Raw genomic sequence first — 25,237 nt, forward strand, 5'->3', positions numbered from 1 at the left:
ATTTTTACGTAAGAGTGAGATAGGATCACAATAGCTGGAATGCTTAAGGAATCAGCTCTTAATAAAATTGTGACCTAGAGGACATTTGTCTTTGGATCCATCTGTTCACATTACTCATTAGTTATTAAATAAAATTAGACCATAACAATTCTTGGTTTTAACAACAGTCTCTACATGTAAGCTCAGTCATCTATATTTATCACTAATAGCTTAAGATCACCTGTTCACACATTTCCAGGGAATACTAGTTTTGACTAAGAATCTGGTTTTTTACTGAGAAATTCACTATGAAGTGTAAATATCCATCTTTTTGTTCACACTAGATTATTTTGTTTGGGGTTTGGCAGCTGCTATTTATCTTTTCAATGTGTTATTACTATAATATAACTATGTATTTTTTTCCAGTCAAGTCAGCCAGCACCCAAAACTTCTCAGCCCAGTTCTACTGATTCCACAGATGGCAACTTAAATGAACTTCATATTACAGTCAGATGTTGCAGCCACTTGAAGTCCCGAGCAAACCACCTTCAGCCACACCCATATGTTGTGTACAAGTTTTTTGATTTTGCAGACCACGATACAGCCATCATTCCCAGTAGCAATGATCCACAGTTTGATGATCATATGTGTTTCCCAGTGCCGATGAATATGGATTTGGATCGGTACCTTAAGTCAGAGTCTCTGAGTTTTTATGTGTTTGATGATAGTGATACTCAAGAGAATATATATATAGGAAAAGTCAATGTGCCTCTGATTTCATTGGCACATGACAGATGTATCTCAGGTAAGCATATTTCTTGAATCTATGAAGTTGTAAAAACAAACCTAAGTTATACTTCAATTGTGGATATGCCTAACCTTTCTAATATTCTCAGATAATTTTAAACGTTGGGCCTACAGTTTTTTTCCTGGTTATTTTCTTAGTAGTTCTACAGATTACGATATGTGTCTTACCAGTCTAAAATTATTGCTAACAACTCCATCAAAATATAGAAAGTCTGCCCCAATATAATTCCATTTCCGCCCCTCTCCTTTGTGCTATTATTATCATATATCTATATAAAAAATGCCTATATATGTGATAAACCCAATAATACAGTGTAATCATTATTGCAATCTATAACTATTTATCTTTTAAAGAAGTCAGGAGAAAGGAGAATATCTGTAATTATAGGAGAATTTCACATTAACTTATGTGTTTACCATTTCGCGTTTTCCTTCCCCTCCTTTCATCCCCCCCCCCTTCATTTCTGGTTTTCTTTATTTCTTCCTATGGATTTGAGTTACTGTCTGGTGTTATTTCCATACTCCAATATAACTCCATTGCCCCTCTCTCCTTTGTGCTATTATTATCATAAATATTTTATACTTATGTAAGTTCAACAATATAATTTTACTAGTATAGTTTTATGTGGTTGTCTTTTAAATGAGTTAAGAAATTTGACTAAATTTCCTTACAACTAAATTTCCTTACAACTATTTTACTAAATTTGACTAAATTTCCTTACAACCTGAAGAACTTCCTTTAATATGTCTTATAACTCAGGTCTGCTGGTAGTGAATTCTCCCAATTATTATCTAAGAATGTCTATTTTGCTTTTATTTTTTAAAGGATAGTCTTGCTGGGTATAATATTCTTAGTCATCAGTTATTTTTTTCATTTGTACTCTGGGTGTATCAGATGACTAATTTCTGGCCGGCATTGTTTCTAATAAGAAATCAGATGTTAATATTATTATGGTTCCCCTGTACTTGGTAGTACCTTAAAGATTTTCTTTTTAGTATGTGTATGTATGTATGTATGGCTTTAAACAGACTATGATGTGTATGATGTGGATCCCACTGTGCTTATCCTACTTAGAATTTGTTGAGCTTCTTTATGCACAGGGTGCTGTTATTTGGAGCGTTTTCTGCTGTTATTTCTTAAATTTTTTTTCTGCCCTTTCTTCCCTCTTAGACTCCCAATTACTTGTACATTTGTGTTTAATGGTATCCCACAGTTATCTGAGGCGCTATTCATTTTTCTTTATTTTTTTTTTCTCTGCATATTGGATAATCTCTATTGGTCAGTATTCAAGATCACTGATTTTTTTCCTGCCATCTCAAATCTCGTATTGAGAACCTCTACTGATTTTTTTCATTTTAGTAATTATAATTTCAACTCCAGAAATTTTTTTAGTTCTTTTTTATAAAATTTCTCTTTATTATATTCTTTTTTATAAATCATTGTCATCACATTTTCCTTTAATTCTTTAAATATCATTTTAATTTTTGAACATATTTATAATAGCTGTTCTGAGGTTTTTGTCTGCTAAGTGTAACATTGAGGCACCCCCACAAGGTGTCAATTGACGACCTTTTTCCTATGTATACGGCATACATTCCTGATTTTCCACAAGCACCATGATTTTTTGTTGTTTAAAAGTGGACATTTAGGATACTTTATTATAGCAGCTCTAAATTTCAACTGTCCCCTACTCCTCAGGGTGGTTCTCTTACTGCTTTTGCTTGACGACTTGCCTGAACTAATTCTGTATCTTCCTCTCACTGTTCCCACTGATGTCTCTGCTAAGTTTTTATTTATTTAATTTTAAGCTTGAGTCAACATTGTTTAGTGGTCATTGATTGGTCAAATATTGTACTTAAATACCTTGAGCTGATAGGCTTCCCCACTTTGTCTGTGGATTAGTGTATGTGTTGGGTAAAGAGTTTTCAAAGTTCAGACAGTCTACAGTTCTCCTGTTCAGCCAGGGAAGTAGCTTATTAGAGTCTGTTCTGACTCTTACTATTGTTACTGAGTTTCTGTAGATTCTTATCAATAAATGTTCTCAATTCATTGTACACCTTTGTTCAATTTCCAGAACACTTAAGTAATAGGGTTTTTTTCAATCATTTTGTCCAGTTTTATCAAGTTCTTCTTTTTGTAGAAAGGATTTACTGAGCTCTTCACTCAGCCATTCTAGAAGTCCCACCTGTGCCTGTAATAGAAGTTTATCACCTTCTATGCCATCTATATTCTTTTGTTCTTAAGTCTAGAGTTGTTATTTCTTTCCCAGCCGGCCATTAAAAAATGTATCAAACACTTGAGGACCAAGTAAAGGATACTACTCCTAAACAAGAGTTATACTTAATACAGGTTTGTTTTTTCTAGTCTGGAATTTTTCATACTGAAAAATTCAGTGCAGGGCCACCTGGGTGGCTCAGTTGGTTAAGCATCTGCTTTCAACTCAGGTCGTGATCCCAGAGTCCTAGGATCAAGCCCTGCATCGGGCTTCCTCACCCCACTCATGCTTGCTGTCTTCTCTCTCTCTCTCTCTCTCTCTCTCTCTCTCTTTCTCAAATAAATAAATAAAATCTTTTTTAAAAATTTAGTGCAATGACTAAAATCTGTGACTCTTTATTACAGTTACAGCTAGGTGATACTTTTTATTACCGTTTTGGACAGTTTATTTTCTGGACATTTTTTTGTTGTGCTAGTGTTAATTTGGAGTAACTTAACAAATCCCAGTAAAATATATTTAAAATCTTGATAAAATTACGTGGTAATTCCTTACATATATAAATTATTTGAAATTGTGAACTTTTAATATATTTTTCTAAAGAGACAAGTCTTTTCTGAGAATATTTAAGGCAAAAGGAGGTTGGTACTTAGCTCTAACCCAGATAATGTCTTAGAGGAAGGTTAAGAATTCTGAATAATCTCTGAATTTAATATCAGTGAATTAAAATATTTATAAGTTAATTTTCTCACCTTGGAATCAGCATTGTCATCACTGAGGACTTAATTTCTGAAAGCAGTCTGCTTCAGAGATGAACCTATCATAGATGATTTTGTCTTTATTCTCTAAGCCATTTGAGGTGCGAGTAAAAGCTAAAGTTATTTTTAAAGCTGTGGTAGTTCTCTTTGTTCTTTCATCCTTATGGTAATAAAACTTCACTCTAGCATTAATTAAAATTATTTTGTAACTTGACAGGAATATTTGAGTTAACAGATCATAAAAAGCATCCTGCAGGAACCATCCATGTTATATTGAAATGGAAATTTGCTTACCTTCCACCAAGTGGAGCTATAACAACTAAAGACTTGGGAAATTTTATACGCAAAGAAGAGTCAGAAGTTGATCAAAGAGTACCTTCAACATCCTCTGTTAGCCCATTAGTTGTTGTGAGTAACACTGATTTTGAATTTCCTATAGAACTTAAGAAATAGTATTTAGAAAAGAAAGAAAGAAAAAATAGCTGAAGTCTTATCTAAGTATATGTTCATCATACTCAGTTTGACATATTGATTTATCTTAGGCACCAACACCTAAACCAAGACAGCGTTTAACACCTGTAGATAAGAAAGTGTCTTTTGTGGATATCACACCACAGCAGAGTTCTGTAAGTAGTAAACACTGAAAATACCGATTTTTTTCCTCTCATACCAAGTATTTTGAATAAACGATGTAGGCGTAGTATACTCTATCTGATTTCAAAGGAAACAAGTGAATAAAATACTTTTTCCTTTAAATGTTAGCTTCGCAATTTGGCACTGGGTATAAATGTTAACTCTTCTTACTCTTTGATCTAAACCCTCCTTTGACTCCATTTGTAACTCCAGCTACAGCCCTAATCCTCTGCTTCTATTTTTTTGGGGGGGTAGGTGGCCGGCAGTGCAGGGAGAAACCTCTTCAGAAAGTCTTAATTCTGTTGCCCTTTCTTCACACCGTTTCTTGAACTCAGTCTAATCAAAATTCATCCTCATTAAAACCATTCTTGCTAAGGTCGCAATGACTTTGACTTTGCCATGTCCAGTAGTCAATCCTCAGTTCCCATCTTTATCTCCCAGTAACATTCGACACAGTGGAATACTTGCTCCCTCTTCACTGGGCGTCTGGGACACCATGCCTTTCCAGTTTCTCTCCAGCTTTACCAGTGATTCTTCTCCCTGTCCTAGACCAAATCTCTCAATGTAGAGGTGCCTCAGCAGTTTCACTGCAGACCTACCCCTCATCTCACTCTATATTTCCATTCAGAGGTCTTCGCCAATCTCATAGTTTTAAACAACTAGAGGTGGTGACTCTCATATTTATAATCTTCGGTCTTGATCTCACTGTCAAATTCCAGATTTATTTTCTTCCTGCTTATTTCATATGTACTGTATGTGTAATAGGAATCTAAACTTAACATGTCAAAAACCAAATGTGACTTCTCAGCCCTCTTCCAAAATGTTTCTTCCATTGTTTCCCATTCTCCATAAATGACCAACCATTCATCCAGCTGCATAATCAGTGCATTGTAAAGGCTTCCCTTTGTCATTCTCTTTTTCACACCCTGCTTCCAGTTTATCCACAAAACCTGTCAGCTATACTTTCAAAATATATCCTGTATTCACATCATCTCCACTGTCACCACTCAAGTCACCATCATCTCTTTTGGACTTTAAAAAAAAAATAAAAACATTTTATTTGTAATTGAGGTGTAACTCCTAAATAGTTAAAGGACACAAAACTCAAGTACCCAGCTCAATGAATTTTTACCTATGTACACACCTGTGTAAACACCACCCAGATCAAAATATCTTTTCTCAGGTGTCTAGGTGGCTTAGTCCATTAAGTGTCTGTCTTCAGCTCAGGTCATGATCTCATTTCTAGGACTGAGCCCCACACGTAGGGCTCCCAGCTCAGTGGGGAGGATGTTTCCCCTCTTGCACTGCCCCTCCACCCCACATGTGATCTCTCCCTCCCTCCCTCTATCTCTGCCATGCTCTTTCTCTCAAATAAAATCTTTAAAAAATAAGAACATTTTTTCTTCTCAGAGCTGAAGATAATACCTGGCATATACAGTGCAGTTAGTATATATGTACTAAATACATGAATTCAATAATTATTATTCAGGCCCTGTTTAATAACAAACACTTATTGTGTGCTCATTAATGTCAGACACTGAACCAGATGCTTTCTGTCCACAAACCGATTTAATCCTAAGAACAGTCTTATAATCATACTAGAATTATTCCCATTTAAAGATCAGGAAAGTAAGCGGTGTCTGCGTGGCTCACTCTTGTAAGCATCCAACTCACGATTTTTGCCTCCAGTTATGGTCTCATGGGTTGTGAGATGGAGCCCGCTGTGAGGTGTGCACTAAGGGCAGAGTCTGCTTGAGATTCTCTCCTTCTCTTTCTACCCCTCCCCTACTTGTTCTCTCTCTCTCTCTCTCTCTCAAATAAAAATCTTTTAAAAAAAGAAATAGATCAGGAAAGTAATACGTGCAGAGCTTAAGTAACTTGCTCAAGGGCAAAATATTAGATCTGGAATTTGAACATAAGTAACTGGATTCTTACATAAATGATCGTAAATACAGAAAAGACATACATGGGGACGCCTGGGTGGCTCAGTTGGTTGGACGACTGCCTTCGGCTCAGGTCATGATCCTGGAGTCCTGGGGTCAAGTCCTGCATCGGGCTCCCAGCTCCATGGGGAGTCTGCTTCTCTCTCTGACCTTCTCCTCGCTCGTGCTCTCTCTCACTGTCTCTCTCTCAAGTAAATAAATAAAATCTTTAAAAAAAAAAAAAGAAAAGACATACATGGAGATGTTTATTGCAATGTTAGTCATCACAGTAACTGAAAATGGTGAATTAGTTAAATGTCCAACACCAGGAAAATGGTTCATTAAATTATGATACATGCATTCATTTTAATATTAGATTGTATTAAAAATGATGTTTACCCAAAAGTTTATATCAGGAGAAAATTTTATGACATAATACTAAGGTTTTTTAAATGTAACAAGATACATTGTATTTATAATATAATTACCACTATTAACCAAAAAGTTTTTTATTTGCATTAAAAATGAATCCTAAAGGGGCACCTGGGTGGCTCAGTCGATTGAATATCTTGACTCATGATTTCAACTCAGGTTATGATCTCAAGGGATTGCACTTACTAGAGAGTCTGTTTGGGATTCTCTCCCTCCCTCTCCCTCTGTCCCTCCCGTCACTCACTGTCTCTCTCTCCCTCTCAAATAAATAAATAAATTTTTAAAATCAACTTGAAAGAAAGAATTATTTTAAAAAATTAATTATAGGGGCACCTGGGTGGCTCAGTGGGCTAAAGCCTCTGCCTTCGGCTTGGGTCATGATCCCAGGGTCCTGGTATCAAGCCCTGCATTGGGCTCTCTGCTCATCAGGGAGCCTGCTTCCTCCTCTCTCTCTGCCTGCCTCTCTGCCTACTTGTGATCTCTGTCCATCAAATAAATAAATAAATCATTTTTTAAAATTAATTATAGGGGTGCCCGGGTGGCTCAGTGTTAAGCCTCTGCCTTCGTCTCAGGTTATGATCTCAGGGTCCTGGGATCAAGCCCCACATTGGGCTCTCTGCTCTTCAGGGAATAATAAGTAAACAAAATATTTTTAAAAATAAGAAATAAATAAATAATAATTAATTATAAAGAAAAAGGTGAAAAATTTTAAAGAAATCTGTTACTAATGGATATTATCATTGGGTAATGAAAATATGGATTTGTATTAATTTCTTCTGGTTTTGGTTTGTCATTCCCATTTCTCTATTGGACATATTTACTTTTAAAGTAGCAAAAGTGGGGGTGCCTGGGTGACTCGGTGGGTTAAAGCCTCTGCCTTCAGCTTGGGTCATGGTCTGAGGATCCTGGGATCGAGCCCCGCGTTGGGCTCTCTGCTCAGCAGGGAGCCTGCTTCCTCCTCTCTCTCTCTCTGCCTTCCTCTCTGTCTACTTGATCTCTGTCTATGAAATAAATAAATAAATAAAAATCTTTAAAGTAGCAAAAATGGGAGCACCTGGGTGGCTCAGTTGGTTAAGCAACTGCCTTTGGCTCAGGTCATGATCCTGGAGTCCTAGGATCAAGCTGCACATTGGGCTCCCTGCTTGGTAGGCCATCTGCTTCTCCTTCTGACCTTTCCCCTCTCATGCTCTCTCTCTCATTTTCTCTCTCTCAAATAAATAAATTAATTAAATCTTCAATAAATAAATAAAGTAGCAAAAATGATAAGCTAATATTTTAAAAATAAACATCAGTTTATGAATCCTGGAAAATACTTGACTCTAAATTGATATTTGATAGAGTTAAAAAATAATGTTGATCATAGAAAGTATATATCCTCGCATATGTAATTTTTTAATTACATGAGTAATATATAATCATCATAGAAATACTAGAAAATACAAATAAGCAAAAAAGAAATTAAAAATTAAATTAGGGTCCTGGGTGGCTCAGTGGGTTAAGCCTCTGCCTTCAGCTCAAGTCATGATCTCAGGGTCCTGGAATGGAGCGCCCCATCGGGCTCTCTGCTTGGCAGGGAGCCTGCTTCCTCCTCTCTCTCTCTGCCTACTTGTGATCTCTCTCTGTGAAATAAATAAATAAAATCTTTTTTAAAATATGAAATTAAATTTCCCCAAATCTATATATCAGCAATAGAATTTTAGTGAATTTCCTTCCATACTTATTCCCATGGGAGCATACATGTTTTTTGCTTGCATGTTTGTTAACAAAACAGTATACAACTATATGTAAAAAACTACATTTTTTACTCAATAGTATATTGGATATTCTCTTCAGTGTGCGGAAGTACAGATCTACGTTATCATTTTTTTCATGGTTGCAAAGAACTCAAGTATTTGGATATACCATATTTCATTTAATCCTATTCTGTTGGATATTTGCATTGTTCTCACTTTTTTTGCAATTATAAACAATGCTTCAATGAATGATGTTTGTAATTCTTTAATTACATATATAAATACCCTGATGACTATCAGCCATTTTACTGAAATACACTAACTAAATTTAGGGTCATATGCATAACTACTGTATTTACTCCCTTATATATATGGAATTTAATAGTAAATACAAAATAACATATCTGCATGTTTTTACATCAATAAAAGGAGATAACTACTCCTCCTGAAGATGTGAAGGAAGTTTCATCAGAAGTTGAGCATACGCCAGAAATAGAAACTGACATGCCAACTCTTTCACATGGTCCTGAGGTATGTATTTGTATTAAAATTATTTTGAAAGGTTTGATTTCATTCTTAAAAGACTTTGAACTAAAATGGATCAAAGGGGCACCTGGGTGGCTCAGTGGTAGCCTCTGCCTTCGGCTCAGGTCATGATCTCAGGGTCCTGGGATCCAGCCCCACGTCAGGCTCTCTCCTCGGCAGGGAGCCTGCTTCCCCCTCTCTCTCTCTGCCTGCCTCTCTGCCTACTTGTGATCTTTGTCTGTCAAATAAATAAATAAAATCTTTTAATAAATAAATAAAATGGATCAAGAACTCATAAAATCGATCCTATTTTTATGTAGAACTTCCTGGGAACAGAAAGATCAAAACTATGATCAGTGTTGCAATTATGCTGATATTAGCAACTAATAAATAGATATGTGAATTAGGGTAATAATGTAAAATTCATTTTTATATTAATGTATTTTTCATTCTTGGCTTATAATAATATTTTCATTTATCTGCCTAATATCATTTGTCTGTGCAATGTTAGTGACGGTTTTTCTAATGAATCACTTACATATTCGTATATTTAAGTCTCGGGCTTACAGGCTTTCTGAGTCAGGTGCTTCAACAAGTGCAACACATGTGATCAAAGCGCCAGTGTTATTGGTATGCTTGCATTTCTTCAGGTTTCTCAAGAAAGCGGTGGAGCTAAGGTAAAAGAGAAAATACAGCAAGGAAAAGATGATGATGTGTCTTTCCTGTCTGAGGGTCAGCTAGCAGATCAAAGCTGGACTTCTTCTGAAGATGAAACAGAAATAACTGAGGAATTGGAACCAGAAGGTGATTTTTTTTTCCTTTCTTATTACCATTATTTACTTAATTCTGTGTTTTCTTTAATCTGTTAGAGCATGCCTCCTAGGACATCTTCACATAGTAGGGGATCTACTTTGTGGTACCTGTTTCTTGACCGAAATGACAGGACACGGTTCTGTGTAGTCAGCTACGGGCTGGCAGAATTGTCGCACACCTTCTTATCTCAACCTGCCATGCCACAGTGGAATTCAAGTCTTGCTGCTACCAAGGTCCCAGTTGATGTTTTCAGTGGCTTTATGTTCTCTTTGGGTTTTATACTATCATCTGGATTATTCTAGAGAAATTAACTTTTAAAAAATTAAAACTAAGAACTCAGACAAGACAACTCTTGACAAGATTTAATTTATATAATATCTAAAAGAGGTGACTACAGTGACAAAGCATTTAGGTGGTACCTAGGGGAAGGTAAATGGGAACAGGAAGATAGAGAGAAAGAGTAGATTACAGGGGGCATAAGGAAACTTGTGGGGTGACAACGGATGGGTTCACAATCTTAATTGTGATGATTTCACAGAATTATACATATGTCAAAATATCAAATTTTGCTCTTTAAATATGTGCAGTTTATTCTATGGCAATTTTGCCACAATAAAACTACAAAATTTTTTAAATGTTTCTAAATAGTAAGAATAACTTGATTGCACAATATAATTTTTAGGCTGTTAGAAAATACCCATTACTCTGTCCTCCTCTTTAAAAAGACTATTTTTGAATTTCAGAGCAAGCTATATTTTTATTATCTTTGTTTCTACTAAAACTAAACTTGGAATTTTCAGTCATTTTTTATCTTTTCTAAATTATAATGTAAAAATAAATATCTTTCCTGCTGAGAAACGTCTAGACATGATTATCATATTGTCCTTTTAAGGTTATCCTTATAACAAATGCTTGTAACAAATTGCTCCATTTCTCAAGGTATAAATATAATTGGTTTAACAGACTTGAGCCACTAAAATCTTATTTCTTAACAGATGAGGAAGAGAGATCTGCATCTGACAGCGACGAGTGTATTATTCCAGGTCCTATCTCCAAGAATATCAAACAGGTCAGTAGCTTGATGCCAGCTAGAAATGTTGCAAAATAAAGCTGCTGTTCATTCATAGTGTATCCATCTTCCTGTATGAAAATCTGAAGGCAAAAATATTTCTGGGAAAATTTTATGTATCCTCACAATCCTACCCATGTAATCATCTAGTACAAAAAGAAAATTTATATGTAGTTTCATTATGTAATGGGTCGTAACTTGTATTATTTTTGCTTACATGTTAAGAATACCTATCAACAGCAGCATTAACAGTTACTTGCTAAAACCAGTTGACTTCCCTGACTCCTTTTCAGAATGATTGTACAAAGATGTGTTAAATCCAGTCTGAGGGTGCCTAGGTGGTTTAGTAGGTTAAGCATCTGACTTTTGCTCAGGTCACAGTCTTAGGGTCCTGGAAGCTAGCCCCTCGTCAGACTTCCCACTCAGCAGGGAGTCCGCTTGTCCCTCTCCCTCTGTTCCTCCCCCTGCTCATGCTCTTTCTCCCTCTCAAATAAATAAATTAAATCTTTTTAAGAAAGAATGCAATCTGAGCTTTAAGAATTCAAAATGGGATATTGCATTTAAAACATTAATACTTTCAAGTGTGAATTCATTCATATGCTAAAATATGTCCACTGATAAACTATTAAAGTTATTTCATTTCCACCAAAACAGTAAACCTTCATAGAAGGTAATTAATCTTGTATAGGTATACTTGTTTTGTAGCACGTTGTTGAAAAGCAGTATGCAAATGGAAGTTTTGAAAACAAAATTATACTTTATATGAGAAGTATACTACTTACCAGAGCTTTTTTTTTAAGGGGGGGGGGTAGTTATTCTAAAGTAAATGTAAGTGAAGTAAAAAGGCCTTAGCTTTTTCTATTCATCTACATTAATTTTCCTGAAATGATTAATTGTATTCCTTTTTCAGAATTTCTGTTTTATGGGTAAAAATTGGAATAATTTTTTCAACTCTTAAAATTCTTAGCTTAACCTCTCTGCAGAACAAACCGAAATACAAACAAAAGAATGATAAGTACAAGCAAAACAGTTCATCTGTCCAAAGTTTTATTATCATTATTAATTATAATATCACCTGACCCATGGCATCCTGATATATGGATCTTTATTGTTCAAAATCAGTAAATCAAGGAAAGAATCTTGAATATGGTTGCCTGAAGACTTCTAATTATAGCATTTAGTTCAGTTTAGCTTTTTTGCTTCATCAAACCTGAAATTGTTAAATTATTTATCAAACTAATGAATAGTAATTCTCTGGTCTCTATTAGAAACTTTTGATAATGGGACTCAAAGGGAAAATGAGTCCCTTGTGTGGGATTTAGCTCCTTAGCCATTTGTATTCGGGTTTTTCAGGAAAACCGAACAAATAGGATATATACGTACAAATATGTACATATAAAAAGATTTATTATAAGGAATTGACTCACGTGGTTATAGAGACTGAGAAGTCCCAGGAACTGTATTCAGCAAGTTAGAGACCCAGGAAAGTCAATGGTGTAGTTCCAATCTGAGTCTGAAGACCTTAAAATTAGGAGTACCAATGGCTTAAGTTCCAGCTAGAAAGCAGGCAGACTGGAGACCTAAGAAGAGCCAGTGTTTCAGTTCAAGTTCAGAGTCAGGAAAAGACCAGTGTTGCTTCTGAATGCCATCAGGTGGAGGATTTCTCACCACTTTTGTTCTAGTCAGTCTTCCAACTGATTGGAGGGTGACCCATCCACCTTGGGGAGGGCAGTCTGCTTCCCTCAGTCTACCACTTCAAATGTTAATCTTATCCAGGAACAGCCAGATGGACACACCTGGAGTAATGTTTGATCAACGGTCTGAAAATCTGGTGGTCCAGTCAAGTTGACAGGTAAAATTAACTATCAAGGGTTCCCTGGGTAGCTCAGTCGATTGAACATCCAACTCTTGGATTCAGCTCAGATTATGATCTCAGGGTTGTAAGATCAAATCAAGCTCCACGTTGGGCTCCATGCTCAGACGGAAGTCTGCTTCCCCTTTCCCTCTCTCTCTGCCCCTCCCCCTGCTCACACGCAGCACTCTCTCTCTCTCTCTCTCTCTCTCTCTGTGTGTGTGTCTTTCAGATCAGTCAATCAATCTTTAAAAAATTTAACTATCACGTTATTTTATTAAGAGCCCTCCGTTCATTACATCAAGAGTAGTAAGACTACATGTTTGAATCAGACATTTCTTTCTCACTTATCAATAGTTCTTATGAAACACTTTGCCTACTTCATCAGAATTTTTGGATACCTATATGATTTAGCCTTTTGAACATTAGAATGAGAAATGAGATACTGAATCAGGCCTGGGGTTTAAGAAGGCAGGCAGTAAGGGATGTATTTATCTAGTCAAAGTACAAACAGCACTCATGCCTCTTGTCATAATACAGTGATTCCCAGGGATTCAGTGTCTGCAGTTTGTCAACACTTCTCCTAAGGAAGTACATATAGTATTCTGGTCCTGCCCTCTGAGGACATCTACATTAATTGGGAAGATGTGTTCATGAAAAGTCAAGTAGTTATTTGGCTATTAAATTACAATATAAAACAATGTCAGGTGACAGTACCAATAATTAATGTAATAGATATTTGAAGTAAAGAATACTCAGCTGTTTTCTTGCCTGCTTTCTCATCTTTCAAATGAATAAACTGAGGTCTTGAGCGAGAAAGTGACTTACTGGTAATCTTCCCACTAAGTAAGGAAGTTCAGAGGAAGGAGAAATTTGAAGTAACTCTTTAGTAGACTTTATGGAAGGTATGCCCAGAGCTGGCCCACCTGCCCTCTTGTGGGCTTCCTGTCTATTTTTCCTAAGTTTAAGCTGACTTGCCCTGCTTTCTTTTTTTTATTACCAAAGATAACGATGCAAACATGCCCACCCCGGAGGAGAAAAATCTAATTAACCATGCCTAGCCTCTAGGTTGGATCCATCTTTATCCGTTGTATACACTTGACCTATTTGGCTATGGCCAGTCACACAGTAAGGAGTGTTCTGCTTTAACTGTGACATCTCAAAGATGTGGATATATGGCAGCAGAGAGAAAATCATGTGCAGGGATGCATATATGTTTCAGAAGTCAAGAATACACTAACTAGAGCAGCCTTTTTTTTTTTTTTAAGATTTTATTTATTTATTTGACAGAGATCACAAGTAGACAGAGAGGCAGGCAGAGAGAGAGAGGAGGAAGCAGTTTCCCTACTGAGCAGAGAGCCCATTGTGGGGCTTGATCCCAGGACCTTGGGATCATGACCTGAGCCGAAGGCAGAGGCTTTAACCCACTGAGCCATCCAGGCGCCCCAAGCAGCTTTTTTATATAAGAGGATAGAAGAGTTTAGATATAATGCTGAAAGCCAAACATTTTGGATTTTATCTAATAGATACTAGGGAGAAATTGTAATAGTTCATTTTATTTTCTAAACATTGTATTCATCATTCAAAAGTAACTTTCAAAGTGTGGGAAAATGTTACCTAAATTATAGCACCTTAGACCAAACAATTTTTAACTGGGGGGAGGGGTATTTTATCCCCCAGGGGACATTTGGCAGAATCTGAAGGCATTCTGGATTGTCACACTGGGTGGGACTGCTATTAGCATGTAATAGGTAGGAGTTAAGGTTAAGGTTGCTGCTCAACACGCTACAATGCACAGGACTCACAGCAAAGAACTATCTGGCCCAAAATGTCAATAGTGCTGAGGCTGAGAAATCCGTCATTCAGGGGAACCATGTGTATTGGCAGCATTGCTAGCATCTCAGCGGAATTGTTCAACGCCCTTGACTAAGACAGAATAAGGAACTTCGATTTAACAAGGAAGTTTAGTGAAAGAAAGAACTACTCCTCTACAATATCCAACTAATTCTAATGTACGCATCTATTTTTTCCTTAGAATAAACTGGCTTTTTTTCTTATTATTCCTGGGAAAGTAATTTGTGTTACTTCGCTACAGCCTGCTACAGTCTTGACTACCATTCCAAATGTGATTTATTATAATGGTTTAAGATGCTTTCTCCAATGTGTGAATACCATTTAAAGGAGGCAACTGCTGTATGCAATGCTTTATGCCTCAGTAACCCTTGTTTTTAAAAATTTTACTTTTAGTAGAAAGTACTAACCAGTATTTTATATTAATAGGTGATATTTAATTGTGTTAAATTATTTACCAAATAGAGGGGCACCTGGGTGGCTCAATGGGTTAAGCCAATGCCTTCAGCTCAGGTCATGATCTCAGAGTCCTGGGATAGAGTTCTGCATCAGGCTCTCTGCTCAGCAGGGAGCCTGCTTAACTCTCTCTCTCTCTCTGCCTGTCTCTCTGTCTACTTTTGATCTCTATCAAATAAATAAATAAAATCTTTTTAAAAAATTTTTTTTTAATTATTTACAAAATAGAATAAAATAGTTTAATCTGTAAACATAGGAACAAACCTCAAGAGGTCATCATACTCATGAAATAAAGTATTTTATAGTGATTATACTAGTTTTTCTATGTGCTACTTTAATAGTCATTCAGTATGAGTCACAGAACATTTTTCTTTAAAAATCCCAAAAGTAGTACAAGGAACTCCTAAATATACTTCACCCATATCCATCAACTGTTAACATTTTGCTACATTGTTTATCATTTCTGTTGTCTCTCCTATATTTGTATATGTGCACCTACATACGTATATATACACATTCTTGCATACATAATTATAATGAATCATTTCAGTGTTGCAGAAGTCAGGTTCGTTTACTCTTAAATACTTCAGAATAATAATATAATAGCATTATTTAATCTACACTTCCCATTAATATTTTGCCAAATGTTCCAGTAGTATAATTTATAGCCTTTGATTAATCTGGTCCAGGATCCAATCCAGATTGCACGCTGTGTTTAACTTTCCTGTCTCATTAGCCTCTGTAATCCATAATGATGGTTGCAATCTTTCTTTATGTTGGTTCTTTCAGATTAACATTTTTTCAGAATCCAGGCCATTTATATTGTAGACTATCCTTCAGTTTGGATTAATGTGATGTTTCCTCATATTAGATTCAGCTATGTGTTTTGGTGGGAATACGACAAAGGCAGGGCTATGTCCTTTCCAGGGCATTATGTCAGGAGGAACAGGATGTCATCATTGTCTGTTGAGGATGTTAACTTTCGTCAGGGTGTTGTTAGCGTAAAACCTTTTTTAAGCTTAAAAATCCTTCTGGCTCATTAGTTTCTTTCTTTACCTCTTTCTCAAGAACTGCTTCAGGTTGAAATCTTAGGACAGTGATACATGGCTTTTATCAGAAGGAAGGTAATACTGAATGGCTCTCAGGTGCTAAATTAGCACATCCTATAGAATATGTCCTTTAATTTTCACAGTCCTGCGTTCATTAGCATCTGCTATGTGTCATAAAAGAAGCAGTCCCTGGCTTCAGAGAGGTCACAGTCTATAGAGGAAACACAATGAGTGCACAGTGGTTAGCACGAGGAGAATGGAAGGCACAGGGTGCTGTGGGAACTTTCAAGCAGGTACCTAACAACGTGAGGGACCCTCATCAAGAAAGACTTCCTAAAGTCAGTGAAGTTTGAGCCAAGTGTTTAAGGTGATTAGGAATTAGTAAGAGTCATGGTGGGATCATTACAGGTCAAAGGAACAATTTAAGAATTAGGGAGAGTGTGGATCATGGCTCTTTCTGGAAATCAGTGGTTTTCAGATGGTTTCAGTGGTTTTCTACGTTATGGCACACCTGTGGAGGCTCAGGAGAAGATGCTGAAAAGATGGGCACGTCCTGACCATTAAGGCCTCTGTGTATCATCTGAGAAGGTTAAAGTCTATCCTGAAGTTCTATGGGCAGCCAATGAGGGCTTTTAAGGGAGGATGAAGATCACTCACTAATTAAACCAATACTTAGCATTTGCTGTGTTCCAAGCTTTATTCTAGACAGTGAAGAAGGGAAATAATCCTCTTGCTCTTAGGGAGTTTACACTCTTGAATCGCATTTTAAAAGAGCATGCTATCAATAATGTAAAGAATAGATTAGAGGCACAGAGACTAATTAAAAAGTAATTAGAGAACGCTACTCTGTGGTTATCCCCACTTGATAGATTTTTTTAAATTGCCTCTACCCTATAATGTCACAAAAGTGAGACTAGAAGTAGTGTCCCAGATAAGTATCATTTATGCCAGTTACACTGTGAATCTGAATTACCTGCTAACTGCGTAAGCAATTTAAGATCACACAGTTTCTTTTTTTCATGATTCAGAATCTCACAGCTCCAGTTATCTCTTAGAAACGTTGATCCTTAGAAGGAATCTAACAGATTTCCTAGGACTTAGACATATTACTTGGTTCTTCCTCTTTTCTTCATGTCTGTGATGTATAATTAATCATAGATTACTTCATTTTGTTTCATTTCATTTACAACATTTATGAGCTTCGCTTTGTCAGAGTGAAATGCTTGTCCCCTCCTTTTCTTTCCAAAGTGGCATAATTAGTGTTAGCATCTTTTTTAACAGGCTACATAAAGTTTAGTGGCTGGATTAAATCAAGTCATTAACATAATGTGCTACCCAATTTGCCCCTATCTCTCTTCGTTTCCAGGACATCAAAGTGCCACAGAGCACCAGTGTAATTGGGCCTTGCTGGCCTGTCAGATTCCGTCAGCCTGATGACTGCTGCTTTTACTGAAAAGCTTCTAGGCATGATAATTAAGGGGGGGAGGGGAGGAGCCTGAAAATTGTAAAACTTTGGACATTTTTCTATGAATATTTTATTAATTTGAATAATCAGAAGTTAACAGTATCAATTTGATGTATAATACATTGATTAAAAGCCTTGTTTTAGGTCCTTAAAATAGACATCAAAACCAAAAATTTGCATCTGCCATGGCATTAAAAAAAAGAATTAACAAACCTTCTTGCAGAGTATTTCTAGTTTTATCACTTAAACCATGGAGCCTTCCATTTTCACAATGAAATGTACAACCATCAGCTTACAGATTTCTTCAGGTGTGTGCACAGGTGAGAATGGGAGCTCACGCTGGAAGAGCAGTGGACTCTTCTGTGCATGGCATATTTACATCTCTCTGCTTCTACTAATAGCAGTTTGTAAAAATGTCATATTCAATTGGACTAAATTACAATTCCACCTAGAAAGCAGGTCCTCCTGAACTATATGAGCTGGCATTCCCAGGCGATTGCAATAATGATCTTCAGCAACATATGTATTAAAGATTTGAAGGGCAAAATGGCGTAAAGCAACTCATTACTTTTAGAAGTCACGTATTAAAAATTACTAAATCACTTCAGAATCAAATATGATATCCTATGGGTGGGTAAAGTAATTCCCTCCCAATAGTTTACATATGGAAGCTTAAGCTAATAGAATAAGTTTCAAAATATATTTTAGGTTAAAACAAGAAATGTTGAATTGCTTCCTGGTAGTAATTACTTCCAAAACTCTTTTTGATGTTTTGCAACTTAATTATCTCTTCCTAATATACTAGGGACATCTTTCCAATAGCAATATACTCCATTTCTTTTAACACATCCATAATATTCCTACCCCACAGCTCTACCATATTGACTTAAACCCCTTTTGGTGGACCCTTAGTTTTCTACCAGTGTTTTCTAATACAAACATTTCTGGTTAAAGCAACAATAGATATTAATTTCTGCTTTCCCACATCACACCTTTGCCAAACTGATGGTTAAGAAATTATACCTCACTGATAATTCCATTACAAAGAAGCAAAAGAGGGGAAATATTTGTATCTATGTACATATGTACTTTTACATGAGCATACAGATACAACATTTAGGTTTATGTAAGCAAAGAAAATGTCTAAAGTATATAATCCAAACACCATTAGCAGTATTTCTGAGACATGGCTCAGGGTGGGGGTCAGAAAACTATGGCCCATGTCAAACACATCCCTCTACCTGTTTTTGTAAATAAAGTTTTATTGGAACAGAGCCACACCCATCACATGTAAATACATATTGTCTATGTTCTGTACTCATTTTACAAGAGCTAAATATTTGTAACAGAGACCATATGGCCTGCAATGCAAAAAATATTGGCGGTCTGAGCCTTTACAGCAAAAAAGTGCCAACCCCTGAGTTGGGAGGAAACAAGGAACTTTTCTACTTTACTTTTTAGGATTTATATTGTTGGATTATTTTTAATGATGAGTGTAGATCGCTTCTAGAAAGTAAATAATGTGTAGGCTAATTCTACTAAAATGTTAAATAACGATTTAAACGATACTAAAATCGTTAAAGAACGATTTAATTATTTTAGAAGTTTTTTTAAAAGATTTTATTTATTTATTTACTTGTTTGTTGATTTATTTATTTGATAGAGGGCACGCATAGGGGGAGGAGCAGAGAGAGATGCAGACTCCCCACTGAGCAGGGAGCCAGAGGGGCTCCATCCCAGGACCCCGGGATCATGACCTGAGCCAAAGGCAGACACTTAACTAATTGAACCACCCAGGCATCCCTTTAGAAGCCTTTTAATAAATATTTTAGAAAGGGTCAACAAATGTAGGTTGAATCTTTTTTGGTTTAGTGCAGTGATTCTCAAAATTTGGTCCCCAGACCAGCATCACCTGAGAACTTGTGAGGATGCAGATTCTTGGACCCCACCCCAGACCTCATGAATCAGAAACTCAAGAGACTGGGTCCCAGCAATCTGTGTGTTTGTAATCAAACTTTTCAGGTTATTCTGGCTTGTGCTAGAGTTTGCGAACAACTTGAGGGAAAAGCAGTACTTCTCACTGTGACTGAACACTAGGATCACCTAGAGAGCATTTTTAAATGCCAGGGCCCAGCTCCATTAGGATCAGCTAAATCCAAATTTCGTTTAAAGCTCCCCCGGTGATACTAATGTTCAGCCAAAATTGAGAACCACTGTACTATAACATCTGTTTTCAATGATGGTGGAAAAGGGATGGCGTATCAAAATCACCTGAAATTGAGGGTAATTTTTAAAATTCTCTCCTTCCTTCACATGAACTGCCATAGTAAGCCACAGTTAATGATGGAAATGTGTCATATCCCTCAGGTGTATTAGGACAGGAAAAAATATTCCAACCATTGCTTTAGAACATGTGGTAACAAGCTTCTATAATTTGCTGACCCTTATAGATGCAGCAATTTACATGGTGTATGAGGGAGACCATGACAGTATTCTAAAAATAAGCTCTCTAAACCCTAGCACCATTTTTTTTCTCCACCTCTGAAGTTTTCAATATTTATAGTAATTGTTCAATATAGGTCTTTCACAGAACCAGTGAGTAAAGATAGGTCACTGCCACAGATGAAAGCTGGGGTTTTTGATTTTGTTTATTAAAAACATTGTTATCTCAACAGTGTGAGTTTCTCTTTACTCTTATTTCTCCCAAAGAGCTGGTATAGATCATCACCTTCTACTTCCATTTTGTATCTGTCATTTCACTATAAAGTACCAAGTTCTACCTATGGTGGCTCCTAAGAGGTAGGCTTTGTTTCTATTTATTTACACACATACACCCCCCACACACACACACTCCACACACATTTTTATGGTGATAAATATAATACTCGTGTAAATTCATGTAACCATTTGAGGAGTAATTTGAATTTCTCATATCTCTCACTTAGCAATTCTCCTAAGAGAATCACTCACATACGCAGGAAAACAAAGGGATGGACAATGCGACATTGTCTGTTCATAACAAAAAATTGTGAACAACTCAGTTGTTTATCAGTAGAGAAAAAACTGGACTATAGATTGTGTATGCAATATGAATGGAATTCTGTATAAAGTATGATTGAATTCGATTTTAATTATAAACACAAATTTCTAAATATCGTATTGAGTAAAAAAACAGAAGTTGCAGAATGATTAATAGAGGAGGCTATCACTAATATGAAATGTAAAAACAGAAAGCAGTACTATCTGTTAATGGACATATACATATGTTGCAGGAAACATACCAGCATGATTGGGAGTGATACACATCACTTTCAGGATGCTGGTTTCCTCTGGGGGAAGGAGAGAAAGGAAATAGGTGGGGGCTTTAGCTGCATCTGAAATGTTTTATTTCTTCAGTAACAACAAAAAGTTTGAGTCAGATACAGCAAAATGGTAACCTCTGTTTAAGATGTTGAGTCCCTGAGTATACCAAATTACTTTCTATACTTTATAATTTTACAGAAATGCTTATTCTGTAGAGAAATAAAACTCACGTGTAATCTCAACCGAGTTAGAGTTAAATCTAACTGACTGATACAAGTTGCAAAACCTTTCTCATAGGCCATTCTCAGTTAAGGAATACTATGTTTAAGGGCTGTCAAGTATAATTAATTTTTAGGAGGCTAATAGTTCAGCTCCAGTGTAGCTGCTCTGATGTCGGAAGAATTCGGCATGATCCTCTAAGTAAACAAAAAATTTAAACATACCAATAAAAGCTTAAGTAAATACTATAGAAAAATATGGCCTAAAAATGAATTAACATCAATCAGGAAGCAATAGTGGAGTTGAGCCAAAATCATGAGAGCTGTAACTTTTTTTTCTCTGGGAGTAATACTAGCTGTCATCACATTTCTAGATCATTCAATCATATAATATGTAGTGTCCATCTATACAGACAACTAAAAATAAGTTGCTTGCAATTCATATTTGAGTGATTTCTATTACTTCTGTCACCACAGTCAGAATTTTTAAATGCTCTTTTTATATGCCGACATCAACATCTTTTCTAACTAGGGAAGTTAATAGGGCAGTTGGTGAAGGAGACAAAAAAAGTAACATCATACTTAGTAACAAACACTCAAACATACAGAAAACAGGAGGGATGCCTGGGTGGCTCAGTCCATTAAGTGTCGGATTCTTCATTTCAGCTCAGGTCATGATCTCAGGGTCATGGAATGGAGGCCTGAGGTGGCCTCCACGCTCAGTGTGGAGTGTGAAGAGATTTTCTTTCCCCCCACGGGGGCCCCACACCCTGCATGCGAGCTCTCTCTACAAAAAAAAAAAAAAAAGGAAACAGGAAAAGCCTAAAGCCTAGACTGTATGGCAAACTTCCTATTGTGAAGGCTATTAATGTCCTGCCCAAGAGCCTCCGTCATGTTCTAGTGATTCTGAAGAGACATTACTATGCATCTATCTGCAGAGGCTTTGCTTCAGTCATCCAAGTATCCTTATCCCTTCCCAGGCTCCTAAAGGAACTATTTTCATTGCTTTATTATGAAAAATTTCAAACATACAAAAAAGCTGAAATAATAGTAACCTGCCATCTCAGTTCTACAATACTGACCTGTCTTTGAAATACTCTTATTTAACTTAAATCTAGAACAGCAAGATTTCTGAATATTTTTCAATACTTATTCATCGCCAGCTTACCAAAACCGGGAAGACACAGTAAATATTTGTTCAAAGAGAAAACACTAATAATTGCCGCTTCACCTATTTCTGGCAACATACAAAAGATAATCTGAATATATAAAAGATGTTCAATCTCCCTTGACTCTGTATCTTTTACTGACTATTGAGGGCTACTATGTGCCAGATAGAATGTGGAACAGCAGAAGAGTAATAAAAATACAGCTCTGGCCTCCAGGAGCTCACAGTCTCCAGAGAGAGGCAGGTGGGTAAAGAAATCCAGGCAGTATAATGTGACTGAGGGTGCCGTGAGGGTCCAGTGGGGGAACCAGCTTGCTCTGGAAGATTTGTGATGCCATCATAAAAGGACAGCATGGGGCGCCTGGGTGGCTCAGTGGGTTAAACTGCTGCCTTCGGCTCAGGTCATGATCTCAGGGTCCTGGGATGGAGTCCCGCATCGGGCTCTCTGCTCAGCGGGGAGCCTGCTTCCTCCTCTCTCTCTCTGCCTGCCTCTTTGCCTACTTGTAATCTCTCTCTGTCAAATAAATAAATAAAATCTTAAATAAATAAATAAATAAATAAATAAATAAATAAATAAATAAAAGGACAGCATGTGTGGCCCAGGGCCTAAAATAAGCAGAATTTTGTCGGATAGAGAAGATTTTCGACAGGAAACCTGAGCTCTATAAACAGCACACCCCTGGTCCAGGAAAATGGCTGGAGTGAAGGTTCATCCGTTTTCAAGCAGAAAGGTGATACCTGATTTGTTTTTAGAGGGAGAATTTAGCCACAAGAAGAGTTGCCGCCGCAGACAAGGGATTAGGGCAAGAGTGCCTCACCTCTTTTCCAGCCCTGAAATTAGATCCACTTTGCAGAAAGAAACCACATGCGGTTTTGTCTTTATCTCCCCAGTAGCTGATACAGTGTTGAAATATCATAAGCTTTCAATAATTTGACGAATCATTGAGGTATTTAAGAAGTAAAATGAACAGGAATGGGTCATCTGTAGGATGTGGTAGGTATGAAAACTGGGGATGGCAGAAGTGGCCCCACAGTCTCCTGGTTGTCTGTGACCAGGTGGATGGCTGTGTCACCTGAGATAGGAAGCTGCAGAGGATGAATGGAGTTTGGGGGAAAGGAGAGAATTTGAGTTCATTTCTGTCACTAAGTTGGAGTTGTCAGTTATACGGTTGGAAGTGCTTCCTAATCTTCAAAATTTTAATATATAATCTAGTTGAACTTTCGATGCACAGAGGCGAGAACACACCAGAATTGTTCCGATGTTGAAAAATAAATTGGCTTGCCCATTAGCCAAAATATATCAGGTTTGGAAAATTCTTTATTCAGAGCATGCTTCCCTAAATACATACAATTAGGATAATTTGGAACTTCTCCCTTTTTTGATGTATTTTAAGTTGGTTTATGCAGTGTAAAAAGAACAAAGAAATGATAACTTCTGTTTGGAATATTAGAGAATGTAGAAGGACATAGGATAGAGGTAATGAGGTTGGGGTAGGATAGGGGTGGGGTGGAAAACAGTAACAAAAGACTGGACCAGAAGAAAGGAGGTGATGTCATGTGAGGAATTTTAAAGCTGTTTTATTTATTTGTATAATACAGTAGGTTTTCTTTTGGTTTGTTTGGTATTGAAGTTTTGGTTTGTTTCTTCGGCTGTAATCTACTTTCATTTAGAATTAGATTTTTATATATAGTCTTGTTTAACAACCTAAATACAATCTTAGAAAAATGCAAGTTTTCATATAGGAATGATATACTTAATATATTATGAATAAAATAACCAGTTAAATCAATTCGCCCCTTCATTGAGTTCCACGATAAACAACTTTAAATTATTCTTTTCACAATGTAGAAATAAACATGTATATGCCTCTTTTGCCTTTTTATGGCTAATTTCCTTTAATTCTTTTGGGCAGAAATGAAAAGAATGTTTTATAAGAAGTTATTGTTATAACAATTCTGAGTTTTTTCAAATTACAAGTCATGTAAAAGGCTTAATTATGCATCGTGCTGCATTTGAAGCCGAAATGTAAAATGGGTGTTCATGTGTGGTATTTTGACAACAACCATACATTTTAAGGAAAAAATAATATCACTTAAAATATTTTCTTTACCACGTTAGTCTTCGGCAAGCAGAAAAGGGCTTTTCTGAAGTGAGGTTAGACAATGGAGCCAACTTCATTTTTTATGCACGTGAACGGAGAGGGCTTGAGGTTATTAGTTGAAACCGAGTAACCTTTCCAGGCTTTCATCTCTTTCTTTTCAAATTTGAATATGAAAAGCATATTCAAGTCAAAGACCATCACTTTAATGACATTTGGCAGTCATTTGATTTATTAGGTTTTAGAAAAAATTTTCCTTTAAATATTTCATCATACTATGCTAATCCTAGTAATATTGCCAGCTGCAGCCTTGTACCTGTATTAGTGGAGACAGAATGGTGTGGAATTTTCTCTGTCATCCTAGTAAAATTTCCATGAATCTACTGAATAATAAAATAACCTTATTGAAATATTCAGATTTGGGTTTTTAGTTAAAGTGTCTTAGAATACATAATAAAAGAAAATGTCTTTTGAAAGAATGGGGTAAAATTACTTCATCAAATATTGAGGGGGTTTGACAGTAATAGAAATTGTTCTTTATGGGGATATTGTTACAATAGGATAGTTATGCTTTTCAGTTTGATTAATTACATTATATGCTTTGAAACATCTAAGTAATCACTATGATGAATTTGCACACTGATTTATGTTTGACAGTGAGTTCCTAAAAGTTGGTCATATAGACAGGTCTCAGTTTCAGGATTTTCTAATTATTATTTGAACTTATGTAATCTACAGTAGCATGCTTCTGAATTTAGTAAAGAGGGATTTAGTAAAAGGGAATGAAGCACAAATTTAAAATTGTGAGCAACAAACATTTAAGTGAGGGGTTATCTTGGTGTGATCTAATTTTTAAGTCATAGTCTATAGTTTGTTTTAAATCGTTACTGAA

General features: G+C 36.3%; 1 protein-coding gene across 3 annotated transcripts in view; it reads left to right on the top strand.

Moving 5' to 3' along the window:
• Nucleotides 1-25,237, top strand: part of RPGRIP1L (RPGRIP1 like) — a 93,695-nt gene that overhangs the window by 52,069 nt on the left and 16,389 nt on the right. For 2 of the 3 annotated variants that reach the window (XM_059152151.1, XM_059152152.1), the window contains 6 exons: nucleotides 406-784; nucleotides 3,975-4,165; nucleotides 4,300-4,383; nucleotides 8,907-9,008; nucleotides 9,653-9,806; nucleotides 10,811-10,884. In XM_059152151.1, the coding sequence (XP_059008134.1) occupies nucleotides 406-784; nucleotides 3,975-4,165; nucleotides 4,300-4,383; nucleotides 8,907-9,008; nucleotides 9,653-9,806; nucleotides 10,811-10,884 (984 nt within the window). Of the gene's footprint in view, nucleotides 1-405; nucleotides 785-3,974; nucleotides 4,166-4,299; nucleotides 4,384-8,906; nucleotides 9,009-9,652; nucleotides 9,807-10,810; nucleotides 10,885-12,660; nucleotides 12,737-25,237 lie in introns of all 3 variants that reach the window. The other variant, XM_059152153.1, reaches the window with a different exon arrangement.

This window comes from Mustela lutreola, chromosome 16, assembly GCF_030435805.1.
Source record: "Mustela lutreola isolate mMusLut2 chromosome 16, mMusLut2.pri, whole genome shotgun sequence".
NCBI lineage: Eukaryota > Metazoa > Chordata > Mammalia > Carnivora > Mustelidae > Mustela > Mustela lutreola.